This window comes from Telopea speciosissima, chromosome 8 (assembly GCF_018873765.1).
Source record: "Telopea speciosissima isolate NSW1024214 ecotype Mountain lineage chromosome 8, Tspe_v1, whole genome shotgun sequence".
Classification (NCBI taxonomy): domain Eukaryota; kingdom Viridiplantae; phylum Streptophyta; class Magnoliopsida; order Proteales; family Proteaceae; genus Telopea; species Telopea speciosissima.
In genome coordinates this window covers 1,322,099-1,337,079 of record NC_057923.1, presented here as the reverse complement: position 1 = coordinate 1,337,079, position 14,981 = coordinate 1,322,099, and the positions used below count along the sequence as shown (strand labels likewise).

Sequence of the window (14,981 nt, the reverse complement as noted above, 5' to 3'; positions counted from 1 at the left end):
TATAAAATATGGAGAAACACTAAATGAAAGTAGACAAAGTTATCATCACAAAGAGATAATATACTTGACATAACAAATATGCAATCCCCCCCCCCATAAAAAAAAAAAGTAGAATAACAATAACAATACACAACGATCAATCGAGTTCTTCCGTTTGGTGGCAAATATTCCACTAAGCCATCATAAGGATAAGATAACGATGACATCTTCATTTTTCATTAAAAAAAAAGAAGCAAAAATGATAATATTAACATCTGTACACTTCAGGTTCTTGTTCAAGCACAAGCCAGGCAACACTTCATCGAAAGCACAGCAATAGATCATCAAGACAAGATGATCGAGAGAAATTACAAGCAGAAGGAAATATTGAAAAAGGCATCATCCCAAAGTGAAAGACAAACAGATCGCTTTGAGATCACAAGGATTGATGAAAATGACTGCTTGGGTATCGTTTAAAATGGCATCATAAAATCAAAAAATGTGATAGTGTTTAGAGCCCCTACTATTAAACACCTTTCAAAGGTAATGGCCTTGATGAAACCATGACAGGGGCTTTCAATTAAAATAACTCTGTATAACGGGCTGCTTCATTTAGGGAACTGATTTGTCATTTCAATAACCAAGCAAAAGAATGTGCTAGAACAGATGAGTAGCATCAAATGACCTGGTCAATTTTTTCTGTGACAAAGATTTCTAGGTTCGAAGTCGTTGAATATATTCTCAACCTTGTGCATGCATTAATACATAATGTGAACAGAAGTGTTCCGGCCAATAATAAGTTTTTGCAGGGGACCATAATTGCATCAGAATGCTACTTATAAGATCAAGATATAGTTAGAACTTAGAAGGGAGTGATACCGTAATTTGATTTTCCTTCAAACCCAGAGAGTTCCGGTGAACATCAGATGTCATTGACTCTGTCATCAACTTGAAAACCTTCCTACTCATGTTTGTTTCCATACCCACCATCTTGCCTAAGGCATATATTCTAGTGATCCCAAGATCTGCAGCCATCCTCCTCACATAAAGCTTCTTCAGTAAAATTTCCATGGAGGGTGGTTCTTTTCCATATTGGCGACGAAGATTCTCAGTGAACTGCATCAAACTCCAGATGTCTTTCTCAGCAGCTCTCTCCGCCTTGCTTATTATTTCCATGGGGTTTTCTAGATAGTTTATGTATTCTGAAGGAAGGTGAGGACTTATCTTTACATCAAGCTGTCAAAGGAGAAAAGCAAATAGGGTAGTTATTGGACAAAGTACTTCACAGTTTGCACTATCACATCACAAATTGCATCCGCAAGTTAAATGTACTAAACTGCAGATAAAGAAAATAAATCACATTTCAGTTGAATATTGTCTGTACCCGATGGTGCCAAACAGCTAGGTGTCTATAAGAAACACTAAATTGTCAGATGATTGCAACCTTTAACTCAGATTTTTTTCAGAACCTCAAGCCAGATTTCATGAGCATATGAAAGAGATTTTATGGGGATGGTTACATTCAGGTAGAGGTGAGACATAAGAAATACTCCAGGTTCCCTTTTTTTTTCGTTTTTCAAAACAGATGAATGTTCTTCATCTAAAAACATTTTTGATAGCACAGTCATTTTGGAAAATAGTTTTCAAAAGATCTGTTTTTTGAAACAGAATTTGGTTTGCTATTGAAAACCCCAAAAAAAAAAAAACAGAGTTTGAAACGCAGTTTTCTTGTTTTTGTGCATAACACTCAAGTGACAGAATTTAACACATGGAGAAATATAAGGATATCTCTGTCATTTTGATCTAAAACTAAAGCTTCTTCTATCCCTGTATCATCTCTCTCCACAACACTTTTACGGCAATCATCCCAGGCTTCAGGGGCTTTGGGCCAGGCCTAGGCCTGTGCTGAACCCAAGCCTTTTTTCCTTTAGCGTTTGTTTTTTAACTCCAAACTATTTCTGTATAGTATATTTATTTTATTATGGACCAGGTTAAGGCTATAAAATCTTAACTTGAGGTGGGGCCAAGTTGGGCGTGAATTGCAAATATAAAATACTTGGGCTGCGGCTGGGTTTTAAAGCCGTAAAATCACTTTCCAATTCTAAGTGGTTATCAAATGCATTATTTTTGTTATGGGAAACAATAAAAAATGATTTGACTGTCAAACATGTTTTCTTTTGACAACAAAAACAAAAAAGAAAGAGCCTCGAAACAGATTTTCTGTTTTTCTTGGAAAAACAGCAAACATTATCAAATGGGGAATGCCTTATTTTTGTTTTTGTTATGGGAAACAATAAAAAATGATTTGACTGTCAAACATGTTTTCTTTTGACTTAAAAAAAAATAAGAAAACCGAAAGAGCCTCAAAACAGTTTTTCTGTTTTTCTTGGAAAAACAGCAAAAACATTATCAGATGGGGGCCTTAGTTGGTTACAGCAGAGTTGTAAGAATTCTCCAGAGTCACATTAATTTCAAACCCTTTGCCATAAATTACATGCAATTACCTAGTAATACCAGTGAGACTCCATTTACATCTAACTCTATTTTTCAGGGTAATAAACAAACACCTGTACACTTTGGTAAGGAACTGAAACCAGACGATGTTCTTCAACCTGAAAACCGAACAAAATAAAGTTAAACTTACGAAACAAAACCCTAGATAAAGGATATAGTGAACCAAACATATTCATCATAAAAGAGGGAAATAAATCTCCTTATTCTAGTGCAGAATGCAAACCAGCGAAGACCAATGATGCAAGTAAATCACGGAAAATGACTTATTTAAGCAGTTTTGCTCTCCAACGGCTAGTTTTTAAATGCTAGTTTCCCCAACGGCTATGATCCGGTCGACCGGATCAATCTTCAGGTTGACCGGATGGGATAAAAATAGATCCGTTAGAGCACATTTTGCACATGTTCTAAAGGCCATTAATAAGCCTATAAATAGAGAACATGTCAGACCTTTTCACCTATCCACTACAATCCAAAATACAACTTTTGTGAAAGGTGAAAAGTCAATTCATGCTCTAATTATTGAAGTCTTCTTGTCCACATCTACATCATTCAAAGATTGACTTCAAAGCTCAAAGGACCTTCACATGCTTGCATTCTAAATAATAGTCTTAAAAAAGGTCATCATTACAAGCATTCATTCTGCATCATTTGACACTTGCAAGGAGTACACATCACATTCCTTGCCTAGGTAATCTTTACCTTTATTTTCTTGTATTTGTTTATGCTTTTGAGTTTATAAAGCATTGTTGCATTAGCCTAGACTGTACTTAGGTTTTGTAAGGATCCTCTTATCCTCAAAAGATTTGGATTCTCTTATCCTTAAAAGATTGAGATCCTCTTATCCCGTGGAAAAAGATTGTAAAGGTATTCTTCCCACCTACTGTACTGAAAAGAAGTAACTAGTGAAATTCTCTCAAGGTTGAGAAGAGTGGACGTAGGCTGGTTTAGCCGAACCACTATAAATTTTGTGTCCTCTATTTGCGCAATTTATCTTTATCTATCTTGTCTTAATTCAAGGAAATTTTTAAAAAAGACATTATTTAACTAGTGATAACCTATTCACCCCCTCATTCAATTTATATTTTATAATAGTGTTCTGATCTATTAATTCAGTCCCTTTGAATTACTCAATTTCTTTTACTGCCTAACTGACTAGGGTTTAGAAAACCAGAACCACAGGATTAGGAATTACCAGAACTGGATAATTTCAATAACAAGTTAACAACAAATGTGATATGGCCAAAACTCTGGTCAAGTGGTCTATTGTTAGGGCAGATTGTGCCAATTAAATTTGATCCGGATCTGACGGCTGGATATTGAGTTATGGGCCTTTCTACTGCAACCATGAGACTAGCAATCAACTAGGAAAGTCAGAATCAGCAAGGAATTTAATCAGTTTCAGAAAAACAGAAATTAGAAGCAGTTGACTTGAAATAGGATTGCTGAAATCGGTTAGAAATTTAGGGTTTGAAATCAGAAATATAAACTAGAGCTCAGATGAGTAAACTGATATTGAAGACAGAAATAAGAATTAAAAAATCAAACCAGAGAAGTGAGATTCGAAAATTGGAGTGCAAGTAGGAATCCAAAATTTGATCTAGAAACTGAACTTCTAAAACAGAAACTAACATCTTGAAATCAAGAGCAAATCGATGGAAGAGTGGAGCAGATCAGATTCAGTATTCAGTTTAGTAATGGAAGTTCTAATTAATAGCAAAGCAAATCTGAAATTGTAACTAGAATAGAAATTGCAGGGTTTAGGATTAGAAAGATCTGACCTGATCATAGTTGTCAAGTCGTCGCCTAGGTGGCGCCTAAGGTGGATTTTTTGGGTCTATCCAGTTATCTCCTTAGTGATATCGAATGCCTTGGCCCTTATTTATGCCAAATATTATTGAAGTACTTAAGATAGTATTTGTAAATAAGAAAATACCCCCTATTTGAATCCAATAAAAATAGTTAAAAAATCAAATTCCAAAAAGATAAAAAGTCAACCCCCGCGTTCAAGAATAAAAACTGGATTTTCAGCGGTAGGTGAAATTTAAACTTTCGAAAGCTTGGGTTTTTCTCAAAACAAAAAATTCCATAAATCTTAATAAGGTAAAACATTGGTAAAAACCAAAAGAGTGGTAAAATATTCATTTGTTTTTGTTGAATTATTTATCCACCCGTGTCCCCCTTTGGATAGTCCGCCGTGTTAGAGCGCTCCTGTTTGATATAAATATTGTTTTCTCCCTTTCCTACAAAGTCGGCCTTTTAGAGAAAGCGGTTCCAACATGGTATCAGAGCAGGCAGGGGTCACAGTATCGAGTCCCCCTGGGAGAGAGCAAGTGTTGAATTATTTATCCACCTGTGTCCCCCTTTGGATAGTCCGCCGTGTTAGAGCTCCTGTTTGATATACATATTGTTTCTTCCCTTTCCTACAAGGTCGGCCTTTTAGAGGAAGCGGCTCCAACAGTTTTGATATCTAAAAAAATATTTTCATTCAAAGTGATTTTGACAGCATTCGCGCACACCAAATTGACCGAAACATAACTACAACAACAACAACAAACACAGCCTTATCCCAACTTAATAGGGTCATCTACATGGGATCCAAATAAAATAAAGAAAGGAAAATTAAGGTCTAAACAAAGACGGGGGGATGAAGAGATGGGGAATGAGATGAGAAACGCAAAAATGGAAATGACAAATGAAAGATGGAACATAAAAAGAAAAATGGAAGATGTAAGTGAGAAGAACGAGTCACAACGCAGTACATCAAGAGAATCTCAACTGAATGGGGTCTGCTACATGGATCCCTACCCTCCAATAGGCTATCCGAGGTCATACTTGGTACAAGACCTAGGCTATGCAAGTCCTTCCTCACAACTTCTCCTATAGTAACTTTAGGCCTGCCCCTAGCTCTTTTAACCCCTTCAATAGGGATCATATCACTCCTCCTTACTGGGGCATCCCTAGGCCTTCGTTGAACATGATCTAACCACCGCAAACGCCTCTTTCAGAGCTTGTCCTTGATTGGGGCAACTCCTAAGTTAGCTTTAATCCACTCATTTCTTATTTTATCCTTCCTCACATCCATCTTAATATCCTCATCTCTGCTACACATAGTTTCTCAATATGACACTTCTTAACTGCCCAACATTCTGGCCCATACATCATAGCCGATCGTACACCAGTCCTATAGAAGTTTCCTTTAAGCTTTAAAGGAATACAAACAACACAACACTCCAGACACACCTCTCCACTTCAACCATCCCACTTTAATTCTTTGTGAAACATCATCTTCTATGTTACCTTCCTTATTTATGATTGACCATTTGACCCCACATATCTAAAATAGTCACTTTGCGGAATCTCTCTTTTCCTAATTCGCACCATGTCAGTGTCCATCATAATCTGACTAAAATTACATTTCATAACCTCCGTCTTCGTTATACTAAAGAAACATAACTCCTTTAATATAAATCAGATTTAAGCATTCTTGGATTTGTTGGAAAGCTGGTTTTGTGCTCTACCTAATACAAAAAATCTCACGTAAAAATAAAATCATTTGACCAATCAAACTTCTTAGAGAACAGTAACATTTCTCTAAATCGAGAGCAATTTAAGTACTTATAGATAAGATCATATTTTCTAAGAACAAGATAAACCAATGTGAGACTAGGTATACCATGACAATGACCAATTCCAAGAATACTATAAACCAACTGTATGCTTTGATTGTTTCAAACTTCCAATAGTTTGCTTCTTCAATTCTACTGTCTTCTAGATCTATATTGATTTTTTATGACTTCTAGTGGCTTATTATTGATTTTTAATGACTTGATGTGACTTAATGTTGATTTTTGATGACCTAATGTGACTTAATGTTGATTTTTTATGACTTGATGTGGTTTAATGTTGATTTTTTATGAGTTAAAGTAAAAATGGAATTCATCCTTTGTTTTTCGTTTCCATTCACTTGGATCTCTTCCGTTTCATGTATATTGTATGGATCCTCCTTTTCTTCCGAACAAAGAGAAGGGCAAGGGTTTTCTTCGGTGGATCCCTCTTGTTCCAGTTTAGTCCCCTTCGTTTCGGAAATTCTTTCTATTTCTACATTTGTTTCTTCCTCACTTTGCCCCCTTTCTTCCATTTCTGAGTTTTTTTTCAGTTTCTTAGTGAAAATAGGTAACGACATTCTGCCTAAATATTAGACACAGGGGATAAGAGAATACTAATTATTCGAGCCATAGAATTTCTCAATTCTGACACAAGGTCCTTCTAGATCGAATAAGGACATTAAATCTGATAAAATGATTTTGGCGTATCCAGAATAATACCAATCCAACCCATTTCATGAATAAAATGTGACCAATTAACCAACCAACAAAACTACTTGTTACAAATAAGATCTTGTTGTTGTATTGAAACGTATAAATGTTGACTAATCTAGCTAACGTTGAACTTGGTAAAACGACGGCTTCTCGATACCAATCTCGCACTTGATGCGTGCAATACACACTGTTTCTTTATGACTTTTTTTTTTGGTAAATGAATATATTACCGAACCCCAGGAGGGGGCAAGGAGAAAAGGAGGGGGGAATATACAAGGGGAAACAAAAGAAAAGGGGGAGAGGAGAGGGGGGAAGAGCAATCAACCCGGCCTACGCAAAGAAGGGAGACTGCAAAAGAGACAAATCAAGACCCCAGGATACAACAATATGCTTGTTCCTTGGGGTATCCAAAAGATACCTATGACGAATGCAATTGAGCTTGGAGGACACGTCAAATGAGATGGCTTTCCAAATCAAATCAAAAGATCGAGAGTTGGAAGTCCATCTCCTGAGGTTCCTTTTCATCCAGTTGTGATTAATAGCGGCGCCAAAAACAAGTTTCCCAATAGTGTCACAGATAGAGGTCCCAGAGAAAGTCATGTCCAGCCAAAGCCATTCTCGTTCAAAGACAAGGATCCTCCTGCTACGAGGCCAGATCGAGGAAAGGGCTTTTTTCCAGATGGGGGAGGTAAAAGGGCAAGCAAAGAAGAGGTGGGGGATGTCTTCATGGCCATTCCAACACAGTAATGTAGTCCTAGATAGGTAGAAGACCTACTAGGAGCCAGATACCAGAATAAATAGCAAAAAGGGGCTGCTGGTTCACATGGACAGCCTAGGTTTTAGCTTAATTCTACGGTTTAGGATGGGAATTTGGGAATGGGTCTTATATGGTTTTAATATGCAGGTTTAGGGGATTATTTTGGTATAAAGAAATTTAGATTTGGTTAGGTTTTAAAATTCTGCAGATTTAGGGTTAGGGTTAAGGGAAACTAACAAAACTAGGGTTTCAAGTGGGCTGTGAGAGCTGGGTTTGGGATCGAAGGTAGGGGACTGTGAGAGGAGGGTTCGAGCAGGATATGGTCCAATTCTGATGGTCAGAATGGGCTGTGGGCAATTTAGGGCATATGGGGCTCTTATGGAGAAGAAGGATTTAGGGTTTTGGGGGATGAATATGGGCAGCAACTGGGATCGAGTGTAAACAATGGTGAGGGGGGGGGGGGGGGCTGTGATCAAAGTTTGGATGATTTCTGATGGGTAAACAGATCTGGACAGAACTGAGATCCTCCTAGGGTTTATGCAATTAAAACAGAAAATTAAAGGATCGAATGGGGAATGAAAGGAAAGATAAAAACAGAAAATTAAGATTAAAACTCACACTGGAATCCACCGGCAGTAGCTTGAATGTTTGAAGGATGAAACCACCTTCGAAGAGAGATCCTCCCAGCCGTCACAACGTAAAGAGTTGCAGGAATCCACCCACCCTTCCACCTTGAAGTCCACAAGGATGCACACTCACACAGGGGAGCAAGGAACAGCATCAATGGCAGCCACGAAATCTGTTTTTTAAATTCAAATAATCTGTGGGGGAGCCCTCCACGATCTACTTTATTTATAATAAAGGCCTAAGCCAAATCCTATTACAACTTAATGTCTCTTCCTTCTAAAATCGTGGAAGGGAGAGTTCTAATCTAACTTAATTAAATTAAAACAGTAAATGTCCTAACTACCCCTACTAACTTAAAATAAAAGAATCTAACTTAAAAACAACTAATTTAAAGTAGATTCCATATTAGCCAATAGGATATAAGAACCTATTAACCAATAGGAACACTTCACTTAAATTAGACCCATTGAACCAATTGGATGCAACCAATTCTAAACCGGTTCAATCTAAAAACAAGAAAATAAACTAAGTATGGAAACTAATAAATCCTAATCTATGGCTCCCTATTCAAACCCTAAGTTCAAGGCCTCTTCTTCTTCTTCTTCCTTCTTGGAGCTGCATGCCTGCATCACACAGGGTGCAAAAAGGGGAGACCGGGATATTGCGGTGTATGAGGAAAGCTTGGGTGGACAGGCAGGATCTAAGGGATCTCCAGACAGTGAAGCTATGGCGAGGGATATGACCTTTGAACCAAATTAACTTGTGCCAGGGGACAATGGGGCTAGGGCCACGAACAAAATTCAAGGCTGAGCTGATGTGGCTTAATGTTGATTTTTTATGATATAAGGTATATATTGTAACAAACTAAATAATGTTAGAATAGAGGGGAAATAAATAATAATAATAACACTTCGGCGCCTTGGTCGCCTAAGCGCTTAGGCACCCCTCCACCGCCTTGATTCACCTTGCCACCTTGACAACTATGGACCTAATTTCGATTGGAGAGGAAAGATGGGAGAGGAGAGATAACCAATCCAATTCCACCTGAAATGCAGACCTGGAATCCCATCAAGGCCTAACCTAGAATCCATAAGGGCCTCTAATGAATCCACAGTAGAAAAGGGTTTGAACTCCACAGAACCAAAGTGCAGCAAAGCTTCTTCATTCAATAAAATTGTGGGGATGCTGTAGCCTCTGACACTTATTTATAGACTGCTATAAGACTGACACAGACTGCTCATAGGAAAGGCTAGAGCCAGCAATCCTGGACAGAATAGAAAAATAAAACCATAACAAAATCTGAAAACTCGTCCCAATCGCAAACTAAAACGAGTCCTAAGGACCTAAACAGACTAGGACTCTGAAAACTTAAGAAAATAGACTCAAATATGGACTGGTTCTTCAATTCCTTCTTCCAGCCTGATTATTACTACTTAAAAAATAAAATAAAATAAAGATTCTAAACAAACCCACAATTTGAAGTTCCAAGAGGAACCAGATTGTAAGACCACAGGCTAGAAGTTGAACCAGAAAACTGGACCAAAAGTGGAACAGACTGAACCGCAGGCTATTCTGGCTTGTTTTTCTTCCTTCTGTGAGTATACTGCAGCCTGTACTTGATTCTACATCACTGGGTTTTCTGATAAGCCCCGTTACTGTTTGGTACTTCCACATTAAAATTAGATCTGTTTACCAATCTTCCAGTCTTAGTTTTGTCCTAACCTCAATGGAGAACAGATTCCCAGTTCCTACTAGGATTCAATTTCTGCATTAACCATGAACCTACAGTTGCTTACATCAACTTTCAATGTACATCTTACATTGAACAAACCACAAGAGCGCACCAGAGCCATAAAAAGGATCCACAAAGCATATTAATCAAGGGAAAAAAAAACAAAATCAATTTTAAGAATGTATATAAATGGGGCAAGTCCATGTTTGTAACCAATGACAAAATTTGCAAACCAGAACAAACCTTTGATAGGCTTTCAAAAAGCATCTCAAAGAACAGATCAATGCCCACATTTCCAACATCTCCTGTCTGTTGCTCGCCAAAGATATTTCCAAATCCTCTTATACCCATGTCTCTCTCTGCAAGTTGGAAACCTTGGCCCAGATCACGGCAGTCCTCAAGAGCAGCAAGTCGTTCCTGAAATTCAAGTAGAATAGGCATTGTACTTTAAACCATAGCAAGATAAATATTCAAATCCCTCACTGAAACAGCTGCAAATGAATGCACTTTAATTGAGGTGATCATTGTACACTACAGCTAAAAATCTAAATAGCTTATGCAGCACATAAAGATTGGGAGGACGAACTCAAAGTTCTTTGATACAAAATCTGAAACTCTTTGCTCACAATCCATACTCATGGAGAATCTGATATAATGACGCACCAATGCTTGATCAGACAGAAGTGACTTATCGGGGTAAAATAAGTGTGCATAAGCTTCCTTATCTGCACGTCCCACCCGTCCACGCAACTATTTTACAACAGTTGAAGAACCAGTATTAGTCCCTTGCCCATGATTGATACCTCCGACAGAACATACAAAAAACATATACCAAGCTTACTGCATGAAGCATAGAAAACAAAATCTTATATTCAGAATTCTGTAATGAAATGAAGCAAGTAAACAAGCAAAGCAGTAATTCCTTTTTAACAACTGTATCATGTGCATGCTCACATAACAGGCATATATGCACACCCCAAGTCTAAGAAACATTATTTTCGCAAAGCCTACATACAGATAGCAAGATAATTCCTTTGATATGCTCTACACCATCTGCTTCAACTTTCACTCTTAAAAAATGAAAGACTCAAAAACATTTTATCATCCCCGTATATTTTTTGTCTGAAACTAACTTGAATGAAAATTTTAATTATTGCAAGATGCAGAAAACTTCTTTTCCCAATTCAAAATACAAAGGAGCTAGATACAAAATCCACAACAAATAAATGACGTTAAATAGCATTTTATATCAAACTAGTGTTGGAGAAAGAGGTCGTCAATATAATTAGCACCTACGCACCCCAAGTAGGATTGGATGAATGTAGTCAATTACAATTCTGGGAAGACATGGATGGATTAATGCATGGCCTTGGTCAGGGAGGATTATTATAGGGGGTAATCTGAATGGCATGTTGGGACTTGGGAGAGATCGTAGAGGATATGAACATATACGTGGAGGCTATGGGTTTGGAGAAAAAAATAAAGAGGGAGTATCAGTTTTAGACTTCGCAATAGCTTATGATCTTTCCATTGTGAACCAAGATTCAAGAACTCAGTTTCGACCCTGGTTTCGATCAGCCAGAAACCGAGATATGGTCAAAACCAGGGATTTTTTTCCCAGCCAATTCGAGGTGGTGGTTTCGAGGCCCAAAAATGCTTTTTTTACTCTGGTTTTTTCTATACAACTTTTTGACATTTTGAACACAATGCATGAACTATTTTCACAGCAAAAAAAACATTTAAAATGGTACTTGTGGTTATTGACCCAAGTTTACTAGTGTCCGCACAATGTACTAGGAATCATAGTTGTCAAAGGAGGCACTTAATTATGCCAAATATCATTTAAGTAAATGAAATAACAAATATTATCTTAAGTAAATGTTTTATATTTTGTTGAGATATGTAGTTATAGGGGCAAAACAGTCTTTGTTCTTATGTTTATTTCTGCTCTCAGCTGAGTTGTTTATGTAAGGGCATACTTGCTTTTGTTATTTTTTAGATTTTATTATTAATATATAAAGAGCAGACCTGCTGCAGATTATTCAATTCTGTCCGTAGGTCCTCACCCCTCTTGGGACTTGCGAGATTCTTCTCTCTTTTCTTCTTCTCTTTCTGTGTTCTCTGATCTGATTACAAAGTTCTGATTTACTAACATATTTGTTATTTCATTTACTTCAGATAATATTCGTTATTTCATGTACTTAAGATATTATTCATAAATAAGCAAATACCCCCCTATTTGAATCCAATAAAAATAGTTAAAAATCAAATTCCAAAAGGATAAAAAGTCAACCCCACCAGTTCAAGAACCAAAATTGGATTTTCGGCGGTAGGTGCAATTTTCAACTTTTAAATGCTGGAGGTTTTCTCAAATCTATAAATTCCATAAATCTTAATATGGTAAGACATTGCTAAAAAACAAAAGTTGGGGTTTTCAACTTTTAAATGCTGCTGGTAGCTTACCTTTCCCCCTGTTTTGGGGTTGTTTTATACTCACTGTTGGGGTTGAGCTTTGGCTCGTCTCCGTAGTATTACCTTCTCTTTTCTTCTGATAAAATTGTTATTTAAAAAAGAACAAACATTTTCCATACTTAAATAGCAAGATAAGACGTGTAATTTCCCTCTTAACTACAGAATTTAATAAGAACCAAGCATAAGAAGATCCCCATATATTCAACCAAAAAACATAGATCAACACCTTTTCTGTGAGGGATCATAATTCATAGGTCTCCTAGTGGAGGAACAATGCAAGAAGGGGCAGTGGATGGTGTCCTAATAAGTAATAATTAAGGCATGAAAAGCATACTCTTGCGAAGGTTTCTCAAACTGGGCATGAGTGTCAATAATGAGGATCTTGTCCCAAGTCACCATCCAAGTAAAGGATACCTTTACTTCCATATCCAGACTCTTTTATTAGGTTAATCGAGTAAAACAGGCATGTCATGGTCATCAATCTCTGTATACAATTCAGGACACCAAATTTACGCCATGACTCTTTAAGTTGTTAAGAATCAGGACCACAGCCATCAAACATGACAGCCAGTGCTAAATATCCTCCTTTTTTGCACTACTCCAAGTCTCCAACATCAACTACATTATCCCTAATCTCCATTTTATGTTATAAATATATTCCTGCAAGGATTATTTGTTAGAGTTGTTAGAATATCTTGTATAGGGGTAGTTCTGTCATTGTCTAATTATAAGACATGACTAAGTTGTATTTTTACTTTATTGTCTTATTTCTCCTTACCTCCCTAGGGAGGCTTGTGTAATTTGGAAGACTTAATGAATGAAGCTAATATGTGTGTTGAGAATCACTCTCAACACACACAATCGATTCTCCCATTCTCTTCTCTTCTTCTTATCTCTGCTCTCCTTCTTCTTCTTCTTGCTATAAACTTCTTCTCTTACCAGATTCGATCTACCTTTGAGTTTCAACTTGGTATCAGAGCCAACATCTCTGGTTTGAGAGTCGGCTGAGCTCAGTCCTCATCTTCTCCTCTCTTTGGAACCCTATAAATATAAAGGGGGTTCCATTGGAGGCTGTATATGTGAAACCTATACTCCTTACAGTCTTGGGAGTGGTATTCCCTAAGTTGGAGAGAGTTTCAGAGCTGCTGAAGGTGACTTGAAGCTATGGAGGAAGACGCAGTTACGCCGACTTGTGAAGCTTCTTCTTGGTTCTCCTTCTCTTCTCCACATCTTGGCATGAGACCTATTGGAGTTGCATCGCCTAGGGGTGTTGTTTCAGACCCCAAAGCTCTTGTTTGTTGAAAAAGAAATGCTGCCTTGCTGCTAGATGTTTTGAAGACTTGAAACCAGGCTCTGTTTTTCCGCCAGCCTAGGAGTGTCTCAGTTTCGATTCTGCCTTTGGCAGCTTGGATGACCTTGGAACTTGTCCCATTTGTGTCGTATGGGAGTGCTTTTTGAAGCCCTAAGAGCCTGCCCTTGAAGATGGAGGGTCGAGGACTGCTCTTTTTTTTTCTCCTACAGGTATCATGCTCTGTTTTTTGTCTTCTCAAGGTCTGCTGTATTGGATGGCTGAATGTGATAGTATTACATCTTGATACACTTATTGGGTGTTATGGACTAAAGGTTCTTGGCTACTAGCAGAATTTGGTTTGAGTTATACAAGTTTTTGCTCTTCATATGCTTGCTGTTTTTTAGGCTTGGCCTCAGCCTTGTGGTTTGGTTGATTTGGGACCATTTTTTGTATTGGTCTGTCTCCTTGTTTTGGGTTGAGTATACTCCCCACTTGCGCAAACAATTTATATTGATTGTTGAAGTATTTGCCTATTATGTCCACTGTATCGGACAAGATTCGAGGTCGATGGACCAATTACAGCCGGCAGCCCAAGTGGTGGTTTCCCAACCATGGCTTCCTTTGATAACCCCAACACCCAGATCTCAGTTGTGAAGTTGGACAATACCAACTATTTGGATTGGTCCCATTCCGTGAAGTTGTCCCTACGTAGTAGGGGGAAGTTGGGGTACATTACTGGGTCTATCACAGCTCCTGCTACTACTGATGCAGGCTATCTCAAGTGGGAGACTGAAAACTCCACTGTCATGACTTGGCTGATCTTTTCCATGAAACCTGAGATAGGTCGGAGATTTATGAGTAAGGAGACTGCTAAAGATATTTGGGACGGTGTATCCAGAATTTTTGATAGAGTTGGAGATTCCACGAAAGTGTATCAAATTCTCCAAAAAATCATTCATATGAAACAGGGTGATAGGAGTATATCTGAGTACTACAACTCTGTTATTAGCTTATGGGAGGAGTATGATCATTATACCAATCTCCAGTTGTCCAATGCTAAGGATCAGGCAAAAGTCTACAGGAGCCAAGAAAAGGAAAGGATCCTTATTTTGCTTGGTGGTCTTAACTCTGAATATGAGCCCCTTCGCCTGCAAATCTTAGGGAGGTCTCCATTTCCATCTTTGGATGATGTGTGCAGTTATTTGCAAAGTGAGGAAACCCGGAGGACCACTATGGATATTGTACCATCAATAGAGAGGTCTGCTCTTATTTCCAGTTCCCAAAAAGACT

General features: G+C 37.8%; 1 protein-coding gene across 2 annotated transcripts in view; it reads right to left on the bottom strand.

The window, feature by feature from the left end:
* Positions 1-14,981, bottom strand: part of LOC122671041 (ATP-dependent DNA helicase At3g02060, chloroplastic) — a 50,435-nt gene that overhangs the window by 904 nt on the left and 34,550 nt on the right. For both annotated transcript variants that reach the window (XM_043868132.1, XM_043868133.1), the window contains 4 exons: positions 10,592-10,678; positions 10,172-10,345; positions 2,547-2,591; positions 859-1,215 (listed from right to left, as the gene is read on the bottom strand). In XM_043868132.1, the coding sequence (XP_043724067.1) occupies positions 859-1,215; positions 2,547-2,591; positions 10,172-10,345; positions 10,592-10,678 (663 nt within the window). The remainder of the gene's footprint in view (positions 1-858; positions 1,216-2,546; positions 2,592-10,171; positions 10,346-10,591; positions 10,679-14,981) is intronic.